At 39.7% G+C, this 18616-nt stretch overlaps 1 protein-coding gene across 1 annotated transcript in view; it reads left to right on the top strand.

The window, feature by feature from the left end:
• The window catches only part of efemp2a (EGF containing fibulin extracellular matrix protein 2a), a 14057-nt gene extending 1294 nt beyond the window's left edge, over positions 1-12763 (top strand). The window contains exons 2-11 of the mRNA XM_032528199.1: positions 5772-5978; positions 6538-6586; positions 6750-6935; positions 7534-7656; positions 7823-7939; positions 9110-9229; positions 9379-9498; positions 9668-9794; positions 10282-10477; positions 11851-12763. Coding sequence (XP_032384090.1) covers positions 5877-5978; positions 6538-6586; positions 6750-6935; positions 7534-7656; positions 7823-7939; positions 9110-9229; positions 9379-9498; positions 9668-9794; positions 10282-10477; positions 11851-12024 — 1314 coding nt within the window. The 5' untranslated portion in view covers positions 5772-5876 and the 3' untranslated portion in view covers positions 12025-12763. The remainder of the gene's footprint in view (positions 1-5771; positions 5979-6537; positions 6587-6749; positions 6936-7533; positions 7657-7822; positions 7940-9109; positions 9230-9378; positions 9499-9667; positions 9795-10281; positions 10478-11850) is intronic.
• Positions 12764-18616: the final 5853 nt, after the last annotated feature.

Below are 18616 nucleotides of genomic sequence, written 5' to 3'. Positions count from 1 at the left end.
GTGTGTGTGTGTGTGTGTGTGTGTGTGTGTGTGTGTGTGTGTGTGTGTGTGGGGTCCAACTGTGTGTTTTTCCTTGTCCCTATGTGGTCACTTTTATAACCCCCCGACATCTTGCTTGTTAAATTGTGCTGACTGTAAGTGTTGAAATGGGTCAGTCTGCTGTTACTAAGGCAAAGGCAAGCCCCAAATGGTAATTATATTGTATGTATTTTGATACCATACACAACAGGTCTCAGACCAGTTATATTTGGAGGTTTCTACTATGGCTACAACTCACGATCATTATTATCGATTGATCTGCCGATTATTTTCTTTATTAATCATATTGTATGGTAAATTGTACAAAATGCCAATTACAAGTCCAAGAGTGACGAGTCCGAGGTGATATCTTAAAATGTGTTGTTTTCTCAAGCCAGCAGTCCAAAACACAAAGATATTTCATTTGCTATGATATTGAACAAGAAAAATAAGCAAATCCTCATATTTGTGAAGCTGGAACCAACAAACGTTTTAGCGTTGTTGATTGAAAAATGACAAAAACAATTAATCAAAAATACTTCCTGATTATTTTTTTATAGTCATGTGGTATCATATTCAACCTGTTCCTTTCTCATCAGTCAAAACCAAGACGATGATTTCTGCTCTTGGGTCACATTCTCTGACATCCTCCTACACAGCGTGGAGAGATGAGAGGTTAGGGGAGCAGTGGCTGGAGGTTTGGCACCAGAAATCCTTATGTGAACCATGGGGGGGTTTCCCAGAACCTGATACTGTGGGAACCACTGCCACGGCAGGGCATCCTATCTGGGAACTGGCGCCCACATTCTTGCCACGGGCATTCCAGAGGTCCACCGCCACTTGATTTCCAGCGGCATCAGGGCAACACCCATGAATCCCTGCTGCCCACTCTTAGTAGTGAGTGACTGGACCCCAGACAGATGGTCAGTTTGTTTTGGGTGGTTGTGGGTCACATTCTTGCTGGTTGTGAGTGTCCGCTGGGCCAATTCAGAGAGGTCACGTATTGTGGCTGTCTGATTGCATGGCGGCATGTGTTATTGTCTGTGCTTGTAGGGTGAGGGGCATGTTTTGCTGCTTTTCACCACGTAAAAGGCCACAAATGGCCTGTGATGTCATCCATCAAGTATTTAAGGGTGTCCACGTCACCCTGCGGCCTTCTGTTTGTCTCAAAATGAAATACAATAAGCACTGCCTGCATTTGTGGCCTCTGGACCTTACATTAGAGTGTGTGTTTGTGCACGTAGACAGGCAGTGGTTATGACTTTCCTGTCATATATTTTAACTGGAGCTTACTGACTTTACAAACAGCACTTGCTCAGAATTTCTTGCAGCCCTTCAATTGGCCTGTTTTTTCAACTTTTTTTCTGCGGGAGTTGGAATAGGTGATTTGTTTATGTTTAGAGTCAGCTTAAACACTTTTAGCTTCTCTCCAGGAACATTAACTGAAGGGTGGCTGTGTCTTTGCTGGGAGAAGAGCCCAGTCCATCAGAATACTTGGAATACTCAGCAAACATAATACACTATGAATCTGCATTAAAAATACACTACTCTATATATAATGTTTTAATAAGGTACTCAGTTCCTTTACACACAGTGTAAACTTCATTGCAAGTATCTCCTGCATTCAAAATTCTACTTGAGTAAAAGTACTGTATTACCAGCAAAATTAACTTGTATACTTTTTAAAGTGAAAGTACTCATTATGCCTAATGGACACTTTCAATATGAGGTCCTGAAAGATTACGAGCCCAAACTTATATTTATATAATAATAAAGTTATTATCTTTTCAAAGAAGAAAAAAATACTAAACTTCAGGTGTTCTTCGCTCAGTTTTTTTTTTGTTACAACTTTACCAAGTTTTGTATGTGAAAATCAAAGTAGGCTATCTACTAACTTGAGTTCTCAGATAAATGTAGTGGCGTAAAGACTACAATATTTCTGGAGAACACTTTATAATAACCATCATTAATAGATGTTAAATTGATAGTTAATTAATCTTTAGTTAATTGTCATTTAACTGTTAGCAAACAGTTATTTGACTGTTAACAAACAATTAAAATATAGTTAATAATGTTTACTAATTATTAATAGTGCTGTAAATTAATAGTTTATTGTTACACAAATTGTATCACTCATATACTATATAAGGTATCGGGTAATGATTAACAAATTTGACCATTTACCATTTTTAAAATATCTATAAACATTACATCAATAGATGGACCAGATATTCCTGACAATTTAAGGGTTACTAGTTGGTTTGTAAACCGTCTTTACAATAAATAAAAAATTACAATTTTATATATATTTGGCCTAAAGGTTAAGATGCAAGCTTGTGACGCCGCGGTGGTCGGTTCAATCCCTAGACCAATGAAATCTGGTGGGAAAGTGAAAGAGCAGCACTTGTCCCTCCCTCATTACCACCACTGAGGTGCCCTTGAGCAAGGCCCTCAACCTCCAACCGCTCCAGTGGAGCTGCTCAGTGGCAGCAGATCAGACAGTGGTGTACTGGGCAGCTTCCAGGTATGATTGTGTACCTCTGAATTTGATCAGGGCGTTCCAATCAAATACACACGCACAACACACACACACACCCCACACACACCACACACACACACACCACACCACCCACACACACACACACACACACACACCACACACACACACATTTGGGTCACCCAAACAATTTTGTGTTTTCCTGAAAAGTCACACTTATTCACCACCATACGTTGTATGAATAGAAAATAATTCAAACATTGACAGGGTTAGAAATGATTTGTATTGTAATAAATTTTTTTTACATCAAACTTGGCTTTCGTCAAAGAATCCTCCATTTGCAGCAATTACAGCATTGCAGACCTTTGGCATTCTAGCTTTTAATTTTTGAGGATCTGGAGAAATTGCACCCCACGCTTCCAGAAGCAGCTCCCAAGTTGATTGGTTGGATGGGCACTTCTTGCGTACCATACGGTCAAGCTGCTCCCACAACAGCTCATGGGGTTCGATCGTGTGACTGCGCTGGCCACTCCATTACCGATAGAATACCAGCTGCCTGCTTCTGCTCTAAATAGTTTCTTGCACAATTTGGAGTGTTGTTTAGGGTCATTGTCCTGTTGTAGGATGAAATTGGCTCCAATCAAGCGCTGTCCACTGGGTATGCATGGCGTTGCAAAATGGATGATAGCCTTCCTTATTCAGAATCCCTTTTACCCTGTACAACTCCCACCTTACCAGCACCAAGCAACCCCAGACCATCATATTACCTCCACCATGCTTAACAATGGCGTCAGGCATTCTTCCAACATCTTTTCATTTGTTCTGCGTCTAACAAACGTTCTTCTTTGTGATCCAAACACCTCAAACTTGGATTCATCCGTCCACAACACTTTTTTTACAGTCTTCCTCTGTGTCTGTGTTCTTTTGCCCATCTTAATCCTTTTCTTTTATTGGCCAGTCTCAGATACGGCTTTTTCTTTGCCACTCTGCCCTGAAGCCCAGAATCCCGCAGCTGCCTCTTCACTGTAGATGATGACACTGGTGTTTTGCGGGTACTATTTATGAAGATGCAGTTGGGGACCTGTGAGGCTCTGTTTCTCAAACTAGAGACTCTAATGTACTTATCTTCTTGCTCAGTTGTGCAACGCGCCTCCCACTTCTTTTTCTACTCTGGTTAGACCTGTTGTGCTGTCCTCTGAAGGGAGTTTACACACCGTTGTTGAAAATCTTCAATTTCTTAGCAATGTCTCGCATGGAATAGCCTTCATTTCTAAGGACAAGTAGACTGTCGAGTTTCAGATGAAAGTTCTCTTTTTCTGGCATTTTGAGCGTTTAATTGACCCCCACATGTGATGCTCCAGAAACTCAATCTGCTCAAAGAAGGTCAGTTTGTGTAGCTTCTGTAACGACCTAAACTGTTTTCAGATGTGTGAACTGATTGCACAAGGTTTTTCAATCATCAATTAGCCTTCTGACAATGAGCAAACACATTGTACAATTAGAACACTGGAGTGATAGTTGCTGGAAATGGGCCTCTATACACCTATGAATATTGCACCAAAACCAGACATTTGCAGCTAGAATAGTCATTTACCACTTAACAATGATAGAGTGTATTTCTTCAAAGTTAAGACTAGTTTAAAGTTATCTTCATTGAAAGTACAGTGCTTTTCCTTCAAAAATAAGGACATTTCAATGTGACCCCAAACTTTTGAACAGTAGTGTATATATATATATCTATATATATCTATATATATCTATATATATCTATATATATATATATGATTTATCAAGCACTTACTAACCCAATACCTAATATAGTATATGAGGGATAGCCAATAATGTGTGTAACAATAAACTGTTAATTTACAGCACTACTATTTTATTAATTATGATTTAATTGCTTGTTAACAGTAAAATGACAGTTTGCTAACAGTTAAATTAGAATTCAGTAAAGTAGAAAAAAAGTACAATCTATAAATGATGGTTATTATAAAGTTTTATCTATTTCTGTTAAATTAGGGTTGTTTGTGCGTCTTCCAGCAGATTTCAGCTAAACCAGGTGCATCTCAGGTCAAGGACAGCTAACCTCCAAGTGAAAAGAAGGGACTGGAAAACACTGATTGATTTGCAGCCTGTCATTGTGAAAAAGGACCCAAATTTAATACATATATATATATATATATATATATATATATTCACTAGATTAAAAAAATAAGTTTTCCCCTAAGCTAACTAGCTATTAGCATGCTAGTTGGGGTTAAACATGCTGTTTGCTGTTTGGTCTGGTTGGTGGATAAGCACGGTGTTAGCATGCTAGTTAGCTTAGTAGACCAGTTAGTTTAACAGGTTGTCTGGTTTATTTGGAGGCTCAATAGGTATGTTGTTCCTTTATTTGGTAAGACAGGTAAAGGGATGTAAATCAAGAAAAGTTTCTCGAACCAGAGGGGCTGCTAGTTGCTACCTGTCAGACTGGTGGTTGGACTACTAAGTGGACCATGACATTCAGATGAAGTTGCCTATCAAGCCATTTGGGGTCTAGTGATGGGTCAAACCATCACTTAGCAGGAATTCTGGTGTTCCCTAACATTTTAAGGTGTATTGATAACTCTTTGAAATGTTGTGGAGTAGATAGTCGCTAAAAATAGGAAACACTTTAATACTTAGTTACTTTCCATCACTGGCAAAGACAGATGCCCTCTTATATTACAAAGACAACACAGTATCTACAGAGAAGATTATTAATTAAATTGAAGTTTATCTCACAGAGGGAAGCAGCTGAGCAGGAGATGCTGTTGTAAAATATGCAACAAATAACCAGGATGTATGTTCTTCACTGTTGCTGCTCTGACACACAGTGAACTGAACCTCTGGAGGCAGCGCTTGGCAAGAGTCTGTCAGCTAATATTAAAGTATTTCTGGGATGTTGACTTTTTTATTTTCAACTGAAGGATAGAGAATGTCACAGTGTTTATGTTTTAACCTGGCAGACTGATTCATTCCATTTATTCCTGCTGAAACCAGGGGGGAACTGTTTGGATGACAAACAGTGAACCAAGTCCGAGATGCTGTTTGTGTTCTGACTGACTACTTAAAAACTGGCTCCAGTGCTTTTGGCTTTGAGTTGATTCATCCGTTGCAGCTGTGGGAGCAGCTTACAGCACGGGTGTATTTTGAGACTTAAATCAAACCTTTTTGTGAATTCTGGGTTTCTAATGTTTTTTTTTTTTTTTATGTCTTTCCCTCTGGAATACAGATACCACCGCTTGGCTGCCTCTTTCATCGTTTTCAAGCAGCGCTACCTGTGTGGCATTGTGTGCGTGTGTTTGTGTGCGTGTGCGCATGTTTCACGTGCTTTAGTATGCAGGGTGCTTGTGTGTCAATCTTGTGCGTGTGCATATGTGTGTCTGTGCTCCTCCACAGTGCTATTTCACAACCACCCACAGAAAGTGACATCTACACGGTAAGGATGGACAAATCTCTCTGCCTTCTTCTCTTTTCCTCTCTTACTCCTTTTTCTTTCTTTCCATCTTCCTCTCTTCCATTATATGTCACATTTTTTTTGTTGAAATGGTGTCCTTAAATCCTCTTCTCTCTTTGCTTCATTTCTTATTTCTTCATCTTCTTCCACAGCAGCTTCCCTTTCCAATATTTTATAGTAGACGTAGCTGGGGGTAATTATAGCTTTAATTCCATGTTTCTTCAGACCTCAGTTTTTCTTTCCATGCAGCTCACAGCAACATATTTCTTTCCAGATTGATAATGACCCTTTTTCCAAGCAGTGGCCTTAAAATCTTTTTTTTTTGGTGACATTTGGCATAAGGAAAATAGTTAATTGACATCTTTTTGGCACTCCTACACGAAAACACGTCTATCCTCTGCTTCTTTTTAAAAGTCCCACTACTAGGGGTTTATTATGTATTATTAATACATTAGGCAACTACTTGGCTCAGAGGGCCTGTTCACATCTTTCTTTTCAGAATTTTCTTACACTCTCTTTCTCTCTCTGGTGCTCTTTGTAGGAATGCACAGATGGGTATCATTGGGACCATCAGACTGAGCACTGCAAAGGTAAAGCTATTTTTCCTGCATGTTTTCCATTTCACCACCTAATTCTTATGTACAGTAACAGCTGTGATCATCCTGTTGCTCTCCATGCTCTGTCCTGTCCATTGCATTTGTTCCAAACAAGTTTGGTTTGAGCCTAAAGTCTTGTCTCTGTGTCTCCCATCAGACATAAATGAGTGTGAGACCATTCAAGATGCCTGCAAAGGGGAAATGAAGTGCTTCAACCACTACGGAGGTTACCTGTGCCTTCCCCGCTCTGCGTCAGTCATCCCGGCCCCAGAGCCGCCCATAACGCCCACCGAGACCAACCCTTGCCCCCTGGGCTATGAGCCGCAGGGAGACACCTGTGTGGGTGGGTGTCTGGTTTGTTTGTCTTGGGGGTTTAAGGCGGACAGGTGGCCACAGGATGAGTGATCATTAATCATGTTTGTGTGTGTGTGTGTGTGTGTGTGTACGTGTTTCTGTGTGTACGTGTTTGTGTGTGTGTGTGTACACGTGTGTGTGTTTCTGTAAGTTTATTGTCGGTGGCCACAGATTGCGAGGGACAGGTGGCTGTAGCAGGTGTTGGGACTGGAGACTGCATGTTGGTGAAACTTGTGTGGGTGTGAGTGAATATGAGTCAATGGGGTGCAGACAGACAGCGTAGGAATGTGGAAGATTTTACACGAGGACAGCTGCTGTGTTTTAAGAATCAGACTTGCAGCTAAAACCTATTTGCGCTGGAGGACGGCGAGGTGTTCATTTGAGACAGCAAACATGATTCAACAGGATATGATATTCTCAGCTGTCCGTTGCAAATGAGGGGAACAGAGTCACCCTCATCTGCCCTTAAACAGTCACGCTGTGTCTTTCCATGATGAATGATGGTTTGTTTGCTCACAATAGCAATGGTAATGTAATAATAATAATAGTTTTTCTCAATGTGTGTTTCATATCACCGACAAACACAGATATCAATGAGTGTGAGCGAGAAGAACATGACTGCCAGCCCAGCCAGGAGTGTATCAACACACTGGGGGCCTTCACCTGTCAGTGCCCTGATGGTTACCGCAAGGTTGGCACAGAGTGCATTGGTGAGATAATATGAATGTATCCTTTAACTAGTGTAGCTAAACAGGCTTAAATACAACAATTTAATTTCTTTTTACTACATGGACTAGGAGAAATATTAAATTATGATTTTAAAAAAACCTATAGGAATGCAAATATCTCTCTTCTGACTTTAGTTCTCTCTCTCAGATATCGATGAGTGCAGGTACAGGTACTGCCAACATCGCTGTGTTAATGTCCCCGGGTCCTTCTCCTGTCAGTGTGAACCTGGTTTCCAGCTGGCAGGAAACAACCGATCTTGCATTGGTGAGTGACGCCCTCTGAAACTGAATATAAGACTCAACAGTTACAGCCAATGTCTCTGACTTCAGGAAAAAGGTCTGTACATTTTACTAATAACTCTCGATCAATTTTGATCATACAGAGATCTTACTCAGGCATTGTCACAAATGACAAAAAGGAAAGCCTTTGCATATATGGTTTAAAATAATTAAAGGGCAACTTCACCGACTGTGCACATCAAAGTCTGTTTATAGGTATTGGGGAGTACTGCTGCATATTTGAAACATGTAGTATGAAGCCTTTTGTGGCTCAAAGGGGGCTGTGTGAAGTCTGATGAATTGCCTTAAGTGAGTTGGCGCCGGGTGAGAATGAAGACTACAAGTTTGAAAATGAAATCAAAATTTGGGTGTGGGGAGTTAGTAAGAGCATACCAGACTTCTATAGTCTATAGTCCTCATCACTGCTTGAGGCTAATGGCTCAGACTACATTAGCTGCTGCCACTACCATAATACAACCAGATATCTGTCGGCGGTTGAATTGTATTATGGGTAATGTAGGCCTCAAGTTTTGGCAAGGAAGAAGAATGTGTGGGAAAAAAGCCAATATAGCTTCTGCATCAATTTTGATCTTTTAAAAAAAAACTGTACATCTTGAGTCTGACAGTGTTACAGCAGTGCAATGCTAAATTAGTAGAGTACTCGTTTAAGCATTTCTCTTTTACATTGCATGTCCATGACTACATAGTTAGCAGGTAAAGTTCAAGGAAAAAATTATCTTCATCAATTGTGGAATGATCACATTTGATGACAGTGATAGTGGCTAATACTAACAACCATCCCACAGCTGTCATTCAATATTGATAAATTCTAACTGGTTCACAGACTGTACATTGCGTTACCTTTTTCCAACAGAGCCTGTCTCTCTTTACACTAGTGTGAAAAACAACAGACAGAAATCTCTTGAGTGAAATAAAAAGCAAAACAGTTAAATGTGTTAATTTTGGACCCCATCTCGCACAGAAACAAGCTGATGGAGAAAATGTGTTTTCAGGGCCCTTAACATATTTGGAGCTGTCATTTGGATTTCTGCCTTAAATTTTAAAATTCTCTAAAGGTTTTTGGGATGTGTGTGCTCTTTGACTCTGTCGTACAGGATCTAAGGTTATCTATAAAATCTACCTTTCTTCCCCTCAGATGTGAATGAATGTGATATGGGTGCCCCTTGCTCCCAGAGGTGTTACAACACGTACGGCACCTTCCTTTGTCGCTGTGACCAGGGATATGAACTGGGGCCGGATGGCTTTGCATGTAACGGTAAGATACCTGTCTATAAAGACAGATTAGTATGAGTAATAATACAAACTACAAACACAGTTTCATTGATGCCAATCTGCTCTGTTTTCTCTCCCTGTTCCACTTTTAATTGCGAACAATTAATAAAACCTGAACTTTTAACTTGACAGACATTGATGAGTGCAGCTACTCCAGTTACCTGTGCCAGTACCAGTGTGTCAATGAACCAGGGAAGTTCTCCTGTGTGTGCCCAGAGGGATACCAGCTGCAAGGCACCAGACTATGCCAGGGTAAGCACACCCGCCTCCATCACCTTCCTCCTCCTAACACCTTCCTCTCTGGGCTTGCAGAGTCACAAATGCTGCACTGAGTCAATACTTATTCATTCTTTGACAGCGGCTCTATTCTGGTCCTGTTCCTTGTTCAAATCAAACATCAACAGCTATTTTTCTTCTACAGATATAAATGAATGTGAAACAGGTGAACATCAGTGTACCGACACACAGACCTGCGTGAATATCCATGGACGATACCAGTGTGTGGACTCAAACCGGTGCCAAGAGCCTTATGTACAGGTGTCTGAAAAGTGAGTGACACCTCATGAAAGCTGTGTGTGAAACACTCACACACCTTTTCCCAATTACTAAAATATGTGCTGGCCATCAGCTCAGAATAGAATCAGGCCCTGTATAGAGTACGGCTCAAACGGCAAGATTACACCAATTACTTTTTCCACATATGAGTCCAACTTACAACCTTTTCTTCTGAACATGGTCCAAGTGCAATAAGAAAACCATTACACTGTTACAAATGTTGGATTGGTAACAGGTGTGGGTCACTTCTAACAAATCCCAGATGATTTGGAAGTATAAAATGGGTTTCAGAAAAACATGAGGGAAAAAATGGCTACTGTTCAATATTTGTATAGATTTTTGGAGGACTTTCCTTTCAATCATATTACTCCCTCTGCTGGCTCATATAAGAACTACTGCCAATGTTTTCTGCACCAAATATTACTACAATTTGCTGTTATTGTACTTAAAGTGGATTTACTTCCCTGTGTATGTGTCCAGCCGCTGCGTGTGTCCAGTCAACAAGCCTGTCTGTCGAGATCTGCCTTTCTCCATTGTCCACCGCTACATGAGCATCACCTCGGAGCGCTCTGTCCCCTCCGACATCTTCCAGATTCAGGCCACCAGCGTCTCTCCGGGGGCTTACAACACATTCCGCATCCGCTCTGGAGATGAAAATGGAGACTTCTACATCAGGGTGAGAACTGTTCCAGAGCGTGATGGACATTGGTGGATAGTATTCAAAACATTTATTTAAGTAAAAGCAGTAATTCTACAGTGTAGAAATATTCTGTTAAAAGTTAAAGTCCAGCATTCAAAATCTTACTTAAGTAAAAGTATTAGCATAAAAATATACCTAAAGTGTTCTATATTAACTATAATTATTGTGTGCAATAACGTTTTCAACTACTTTACTCAACTATAATAATATATCCTAATTTATTAGCTGATTTTTATGTTGTATTATTAATCTATGTCCACAAAGTGACTAGTAACTTTAGTTGTCAAATAAAAGTAATGGAATAATAATATTTTCTTCTGAGATGTAGTGGAGAAGTATAAAGTAGCATAAACAAAAAATCTTAGCTTAGTTACATTTTATCACTGATGATTGATGGTTGTGTGGAGTTTAAAGTGTAGTGACTGTAAGAAAAAGTTCTAGTTTTGGGTTTGATGGATATATCGGACTAACTTTTTATTAAACGTTGGACTTTTTCAGGCAGTGTTGTCCTAACTTGAAACGTCACACACACCACATTTCATTCATTCATAACAGCGCACCTTAACAAGCTAATTCCTAAAAAAAGAAGGCCAAATATACTTACATTTTCTGTTCCCCCTGAATAAATATGTGTTTAAGTCAGACTCCCAAAAAAAGCTGGTTAGTGTCACAAGATGCTGTAGATGGTGTCATTCAACAGTGTTTTACAATACAGACCTAAAAAAAAATCAGCCATTGATGGGTTTAAAATTAAGAAACTAACCTCTCTCTTGCATCTTCTCACAGGATAAACAGTCAATGATTTTCTAAACATAATTCATTTTCTTTCTTTTTTATAATTATGAAGCTCACAGGATATAGTTAAGACATCTTTACATGTTTAACTGATAAAAATTGGATCAGGATCTATGGTTTCCATTTACTTTTTTGCCAAACATTAACTTCAATATCTTATTTATCTACTTTTGAAAACAAGATTTATCATGGTCCCACTAACTGTGTTTCTCTGTTTAAGGTTTTTGCATCAAAAACAGACAATTTGTCCTTTATCTTAAAACCTAAATTTAAAAACAAAGCCCCTTGACTAAGTATTTAGACTTCTTCTCAGGATTGTGCGTACAAACTGTTTGATTAACATTTCCTCCACTGTCCTGTATCACCTGTTTGGGTGGGACAATTTATACCGTCAAAGAAAACCGTCGCTTATTTGCGAGAATTACATGAGAAAATCTTTTCATTTAACTCTGGGCAAGAAATAAGCATAGAGCATTTCCCAAAATATCAAATTATTTCTTGATGTGAAAGGAATGTAGAGGTGTGTGCAGTTACATATTTTTTGTCTTCCCCAGCAAATCAATAATATCAGCGCCATGCTGGTGTTGGCCCGCGCTGTGTCGGGGCCTAGAGAGTACACGTTGGACCTGGAGATGGTGTCAGTTAACCCTCTGCTCAGCTACCAGGGCAACTACCAGACCAGCTCTGCCCTCAGACTCTCCATCTACGTCGGGCCGTACACCTTTTAAAGAAGAAGAAGAAGAAGAAGAAGAAGAAGAACACAGAGAAAGAGGGAGAGAGAGCAACACAGATGCAAAAAAGGAAAAAAAAGCTGTAAAACAAAAGTGGTCAATGCATTTCAACCAGTCACTGTGATGTTACTCTTTAGCTTTTGGATTTCCAAGGAAAGCCACACTCTTCTGTCAGTCATCTGCAACTGGTACAGTATACAAATACATTGTAGCAGTACTGTCTCACAAGTACATAAGAGCCATAAAATTATTAGCCTAGTTACATTTGTTTGGGTTTGATGTGTCAATTTCCTTGGATATCATGTTTACTGTCATATTTTATTTATCACCTATCTGACAGCATCATTCTGTGGTCAACGTGTAAAAAAAAAGGATTTCATTTTCTTCACATCTGTTCAGGGGGATTACAAATCTACGTGACATATTTTCTGTTTGCCTTCAGGTGCAATGATTCACGCCTAGTCTCAGTAGATTAATTTGGTTTCACAAGTTTACATCCTTATCTTTGGTTTTGCTCTGTTTTGTCACTTTATTCTTGTCATCCCTGTTTCCTGTTGACAGACGTGATTCAGTAACCACTCAGATTAAACCTTAGCAATCCCACGCTCCTCCTTCACCCTCCACTCTTCATTCCTATGTTCAAGCTCTTCATCACTGCCTTTTGTAGGTTTGTCACATTGCTGATTGTATTGTTTTTTTGTCTAAGATTTAAACCCAAATTAAACATTATACCTTTCCCCTGTGTCACAGTGAAAGTTATTACAATGTCATTCTTATAGGTATTTTTCTTCTCCAATGTGAGTTGCTGCTTTTCTCGGTTTTTATTGTTATAATCTGAAAATCTTTGTGTTTTAAAAAGTTGATCAAGAAAATGGCAAGTTTTGAAGAAAATCTGGATTGTGCCTCACCACTGTTAAAGAGCAACACACAGACGCTTCCCTGAGGTTGTCTACAGGACAATCCAGGACTATGAAACAGTCCTAAACAGGGACTGTTTGCCGCCATACCGAGCTCTCTGATAGGCAACACCATTATCTAGCTCTGACCTAATGTGCCTTAAAGTTGCTTTTAAATTGTACTTCCACCACCAAATCAAGGAGCAAATACTCGGCGATGTGACCCTGCCTTATATCAGGCCCGGATTTAGGCATAGGCACTCTAGGCACCTGCCTAGGGCCCATTTGCAACTAGGGGGCCCAGTAAGAGAGACTAGTAAAAATATAATTTTTAATAATTTTAAATGTTTTAATTAAATGTAAGTTTTCAATCTAACACTTCATCTAAACTTGTATATTTTAAAGTGTGTATGTTGTTATATTGTTCAATAAAAAGTACAGTAAAGTAAAAACTCCAATTGTGGAGTTTCTATTCCTGTCAAATCCTAAATTGCAGCTTGGAATCTCTTATAAGCTACACAGCAAATCAGTAAAATACAAAGACAGAAAGCTCACGGCCCCATTTAGAGTTCTTTCTTCTTCTCTAATAATCTAACATGTTTCATTGCTGTGCCAGAAAGGAGCAGAGGAAAATCTTCTATCAACATCTTAACATCCTGAAATTAGAGCGGAAACGCAAAATGGCTGCAGTTTCAATTAAACAAGACTGATGCTCTGCAGCCTTCTGTTCTATTTTTACTGTCACAGCTCTTCACTTGTGTGTTAACTGATTCTCCTGACCCACAAAAAAACTAAGGAGAAAAAGAGAGAGAGGGAGAAAAAGAGAAAGGGGAAAGCCCTTATTTCACAGTCCACTGCTGTTTGCTCCGCCCAATCCTACACACAAACACACCACACACACCTCCCATCTGTCCTCACTGGGGGGTGATGACTCACACACACAGCCCTGTTGTGTAATCAGAGCAGACGGCATTCAGCCACAAGGGGGCAGCAGACCACACAGATCTCCCACAGCAGCAGTACAGGAATAGCAACAAGGAGAGTGTTGGTTTTATAACCTAATTGACTAGTGAGCCTACATTTTCCAGTTCTCCATGAACTCATACACCTGTGGGAGGAAAAAGTGAAAGCAACTTTGTCTACTTTTAACAAATAATGTCCAATACAGCAACTACAGCACACAAATTCAAAAACCTGACTGAAACAGGATGACACTGTCATGGAAGGTTTACTTGACGGGCCTATGAGGCACATGCCCAGGGCTCCAGTGGGTCAGCGGGCCACAAAGAGAAGCAAAACTACCACGAATGACACAAAATAACCTCAAAGACACTCCAAACAACCACAAAGACACTCAAAATAACCGCAAAGAGATGCACACACAACCACAAATGCATTTATAATAACCACAAAAATATGCTAAATGACAACAAAAAGATGAAAAATTACTGAAAACAGATGCAAATCGACTAAAAATAGACACAAAGTGACTAAACATCTATGCAAAACTACTAAATGTAGATGCAAGACAACCAGAAAGAGACACAACATGTTGACGTCATTTTGTGTTGTTTTCAGTCTGGATGTGTTGTCAGTATAAAGGAGGGCTGGGGGGCCTTTTTCATGGCTGTGCTCAGGTGTACATTATCTCAAAATCCGTCCATGGACACCGATTAGCACAGTGGACACAGTGGAGAGTGTGAGAGAGAGAGAGAGAGGGAGAGAGAGAGAGAGTGTGTGTGTGTGTGAGTGAGTGAGTGAGTGAGTGAGTGAGTGAGTGAGTGAGTGAGTGAGTGAGTGAGTGAGTGAGTGTGTGTGTGTGTGTGTGTGTACATTTGTACTGTAGGTCTGTGTTTGTTTGTGCCTTTGTTTGTGTTAGTGTGTGTGTGTGTGTGTGTGTGTGTGTGTGTGTGTGTGTGTGTGTGTGTGTGTGTGTGTGTGAACGGTGTGGGTGTTTACACAGGAGAGCATGTGTTTGAGAGTGGCATTGCCCACACAGACGGGTGGGAGGAGTGTTAAGGGTGGCAGGGGGGAGTGCTGGAGCGCCTGGGCCTCTTTTTTGGCACCTTTGCTGGAGTATGATCTAATTTCTGGGCACGCCGTGCCCTGTAGGCCGTAGTGGGGGATGGCGTGGGACCGGAAGCGGAGAAATGAAGGCCCATGCAGGGCCAAAGTGCACCAACCATTCCAGTACGATGGAACAAACATGGTGGACAGAAAAGACAGTTTCAATGTTGAATAAATTCTGTTCTGTCCCTCAGTTCAAGACATGCTGCCATGACGGAGGAGCAATCTGTTCCCCAGGTCTAATGCTTTGATCTTCTCCTTTTTCATTACACAAAGCTCTCAATGCCTACCTCCTCCACTATACCACAATACAGGTATTATATTTATGAATGTAAGAGCGAGGTGGAGTGTCATTTCCCTCCACCCACAGCCCCCAAACACTGTGATTAGTTCATTAACCAAAAGAGGGGGCAGTGGAATCTGTACAACATCAAAAACAGGTTGCACAACACATAAGGGCCAGGTGAGTAGGGAGTGTAAATTAGTGAGAGCAAGAGGCAGGACATATCTCTCAATTCTGGATATTTGCATACAGTATGTATAGATATATGGAGAGAGGGTGATCAGAGGGGGAGGAAAATTCACAATACTACCTCAACATCAAGGAATAACTTAAACGAATCAAGACACTACTGGCTTTTACAGACACATTCTAAAACAAAAAATGTGTTGCAAACAATGTTTCAAACTATGTTTTTTCATAGAAAAAGTTGAAATTTAGAGGAAATTGAGGAGAGTATACATTAATCTCGGTATGTAAACTATTAGTAGACGCCAACTTCTCTTGCTATGAGAAAATGAAAAAACCCTACTCTGAGTATTTTTTGTCGCAATGAACAATAAACTACCAGCTACAACAGACTGAATGCACAGAACACACCTCCACCACCCTGAGAGTAAAAAAAAAGTAATGGACATCTCTGCTTCTCTATGTAGTAGCACTAAGAATACAAAGTTGACCAAACGCAACAATTTCAGGACCACTGTGTCTGTGAAGAATTACTGTAACAATTTCCACTTTTGTATTCATTGTATTGATAAAAACAGTTGAAAATCAGTTGAAAGAACTGTGCAATACAACAGGTTGGTGTTGAGCTCATCTGAGAGTGGTACAGACAAAACAAAAAAAAGTTGTTAACCCCTAATCTGGGAAATCAACAGGATAGGATAATATTGTTGTAAATCTTAATTACCACTGCAAAAAAACTACAGTATAAGGCTACTCTACAGTATAACCTACGTATTCTGATGCAAGAACTATTTAACAGTCTATAGCCATGCTAGCAGCTCTGTGAGGCTGTGGTGCTTTGAGCTAATTTCTAACAACAGCATGCTCACAGTGATGCTAACATGCTGATGCAACGCAGGTACAGTGTTTACCATGTTTGCCATCTTAGTTTAACATGTTGGCATGCTAACACTTGCTAATTAGCAGTGGTGAAAGAAGTACTCAGTTCCTTTACTTAAGTGAAAGTACTAATTCATTGATGTAAACATACTTAATTCCAAGTAAAAACCTTGGATTCAAAATGTACAGAAGTAATATTAGCAAAATGTACTTACAGTATCAAAAGAAAAAGTAGTCTACTCATTATGCACACCGGCTCCTTTCAAATAGTTATATTTGTATATTATTTTGTTCTGACATGTAGTGGAGTAGACGTATAAAGCAAAAATAATACTCAAGGACAAGTACCTCAAAACTGTACTTAATTATTGTGCTTGAGTATGTGTGCTTAGTTACTTTCCACCACTGCTAATTAGCACCAAACACAAAGTACAGATGAGGCTGATGGGAATGCCATTAGTTTGTGGCCGGCAAGTATTTGGCCACATACTGAAGTATTGGTCATGCATTGGATTATGGTGCTATATTAAAAGTCATGGAATCACCAAATTATTAGGCTTATCCTCTGGGTAACATGAATGTGTGCACAAAATGCCAATCCATCTAAGAGATATTTCAGTCAGGACCAAAATGGTGGACAAACCAAGCAACACCAGCAAAGCCACAAAAATGTCATTTAAATCTATTTGGACTCAAATGTTTAACAGTATAATTATTTTTACAAACCTAATATTTTTATTTATTTTTTTTATTTCAGAAATATATCCTGTGGGATTTTCTTATTATTATTTGAACATTTGTCAGATTGGAACCAGACCTCCACATATCCCACAGGAGCTTACATGTGATATGCTCTATAAATCCCCCGGCTGTAATCAAACAGGAGTCATTTCTTGTTATTGCTCTGTAAAATAATTAGCTCATCAGTCCGGTCCGAATAAAGGTTAAATAGCTGGGCATGTTCATTACCTTGGGTCTTACGAACATACTGGGAATTTAGTGTAGCGAGGAGGATATTGGGTCAGTGATTAACAACGATGCAGTTAAAGACATGACTGTGCAGGTGTCTGATAGGATGACAGAATGCACTCTGCTAACAAAGAAACAGAGAAGAAGAAAAGCATCTTTATGTAACATTGCCGTTTAAACAAACAAAACTTAAGCTGTATGGATTACATGAGAGCCTTGTGCAGTATATGTATATGTATATGTATATATATATATATATATATATATATATACTGTATATAAATGATGATTGTTTATTTTGGTCAAATTACAAAATGCAAAGTGAGCGAACAATAGAAAAATCTAAATCGCATCCATATTTGGTTATGTCAGGGACTTTGTAGGATTGTAGTCAGGTGTATGATCAATCAATTATACCAAACAGGTGCTAATGCTCATCAATGTCACATGTAGGTCATAACACAGTCATTAACTGAAATAGAAACAGCTGTGTAGGAGGCTTAAAACTGGGTGAGGAACAGCCAAACTCTGCTACCAAGGTGAGGTGGTGGAAGACAGTTTCATGTCACAAGTCATACACTATGGCAAGACTGATCACAGCAACAAGACACAAGGTAGGTACTGCATCAGAAAGGTCTCTCCCAGACAAATATTTCAAAGCAGACTGGTGTTTCAATATGTGCTGTTCAAGCTCTTTTGAAAAAGCACAAAGAAACAGGTAAGGTTGAGGATCGTAGACGCAGTGGTCGGCCAAGGAAACTTAGTGCAGCAGATGAAAAACACATCAAGCTTATTTCCCTTTGAAATCAGAATATGTCCGGCAGTAACATCAGCTCAGAACTGGCAGAAACCAGTGGGACCCCGGTACACCCATCTACTGTCCGGAGAAGTCTAGCCAGAAGTGGTCTTCATGAGACAGTTGCAGCCAAAAAGCCATACCTCCGATATGGAAACAAGGCCAAGCGACTCAAATATGCACAAAAACATAGGAACTGGGATGCAAAAAAATGGCAGCAGGTGCTCTTGACTGATGAGTCAAAATTTGAAATATTTGGCTGTAGCAAAAGGTAGTTTGTTCGGCAAAGGGCTGGAGAGCGGTACAATAATGAGTGTGTGCAAGTGTACCTAGAAGAATTAATGCTGTCTTGAAGGCAAAGGGTGGTCATTCCTCTTCTGTTCATTCACATTGATGAAAATAAACTATTAAAACTTCTATTTCATAAAAGCATTCTTAATTTACAGCATTTTTTTCATACCTGCCTAATACGTTTGCACAGTACTGTATATATATATATATATATATATATAT

The sequence above is a fragment of the Etheostoma spectabile genome, chromosome 10 (assembly GCF_008692095.1).
Source record: "Etheostoma spectabile isolate EspeVRDwgs_2016 chromosome 10, UIUC_Espe_1.0, whole genome shotgun sequence".
Classification (NCBI taxonomy): domain Eukaryota; kingdom Metazoa; phylum Chordata; class Actinopteri; order Perciformes; family Percidae; genus Etheostoma; species Etheostoma spectabile.
This window is presented reverse-complemented; position numbering and strand designations above follow the sequence as displayed.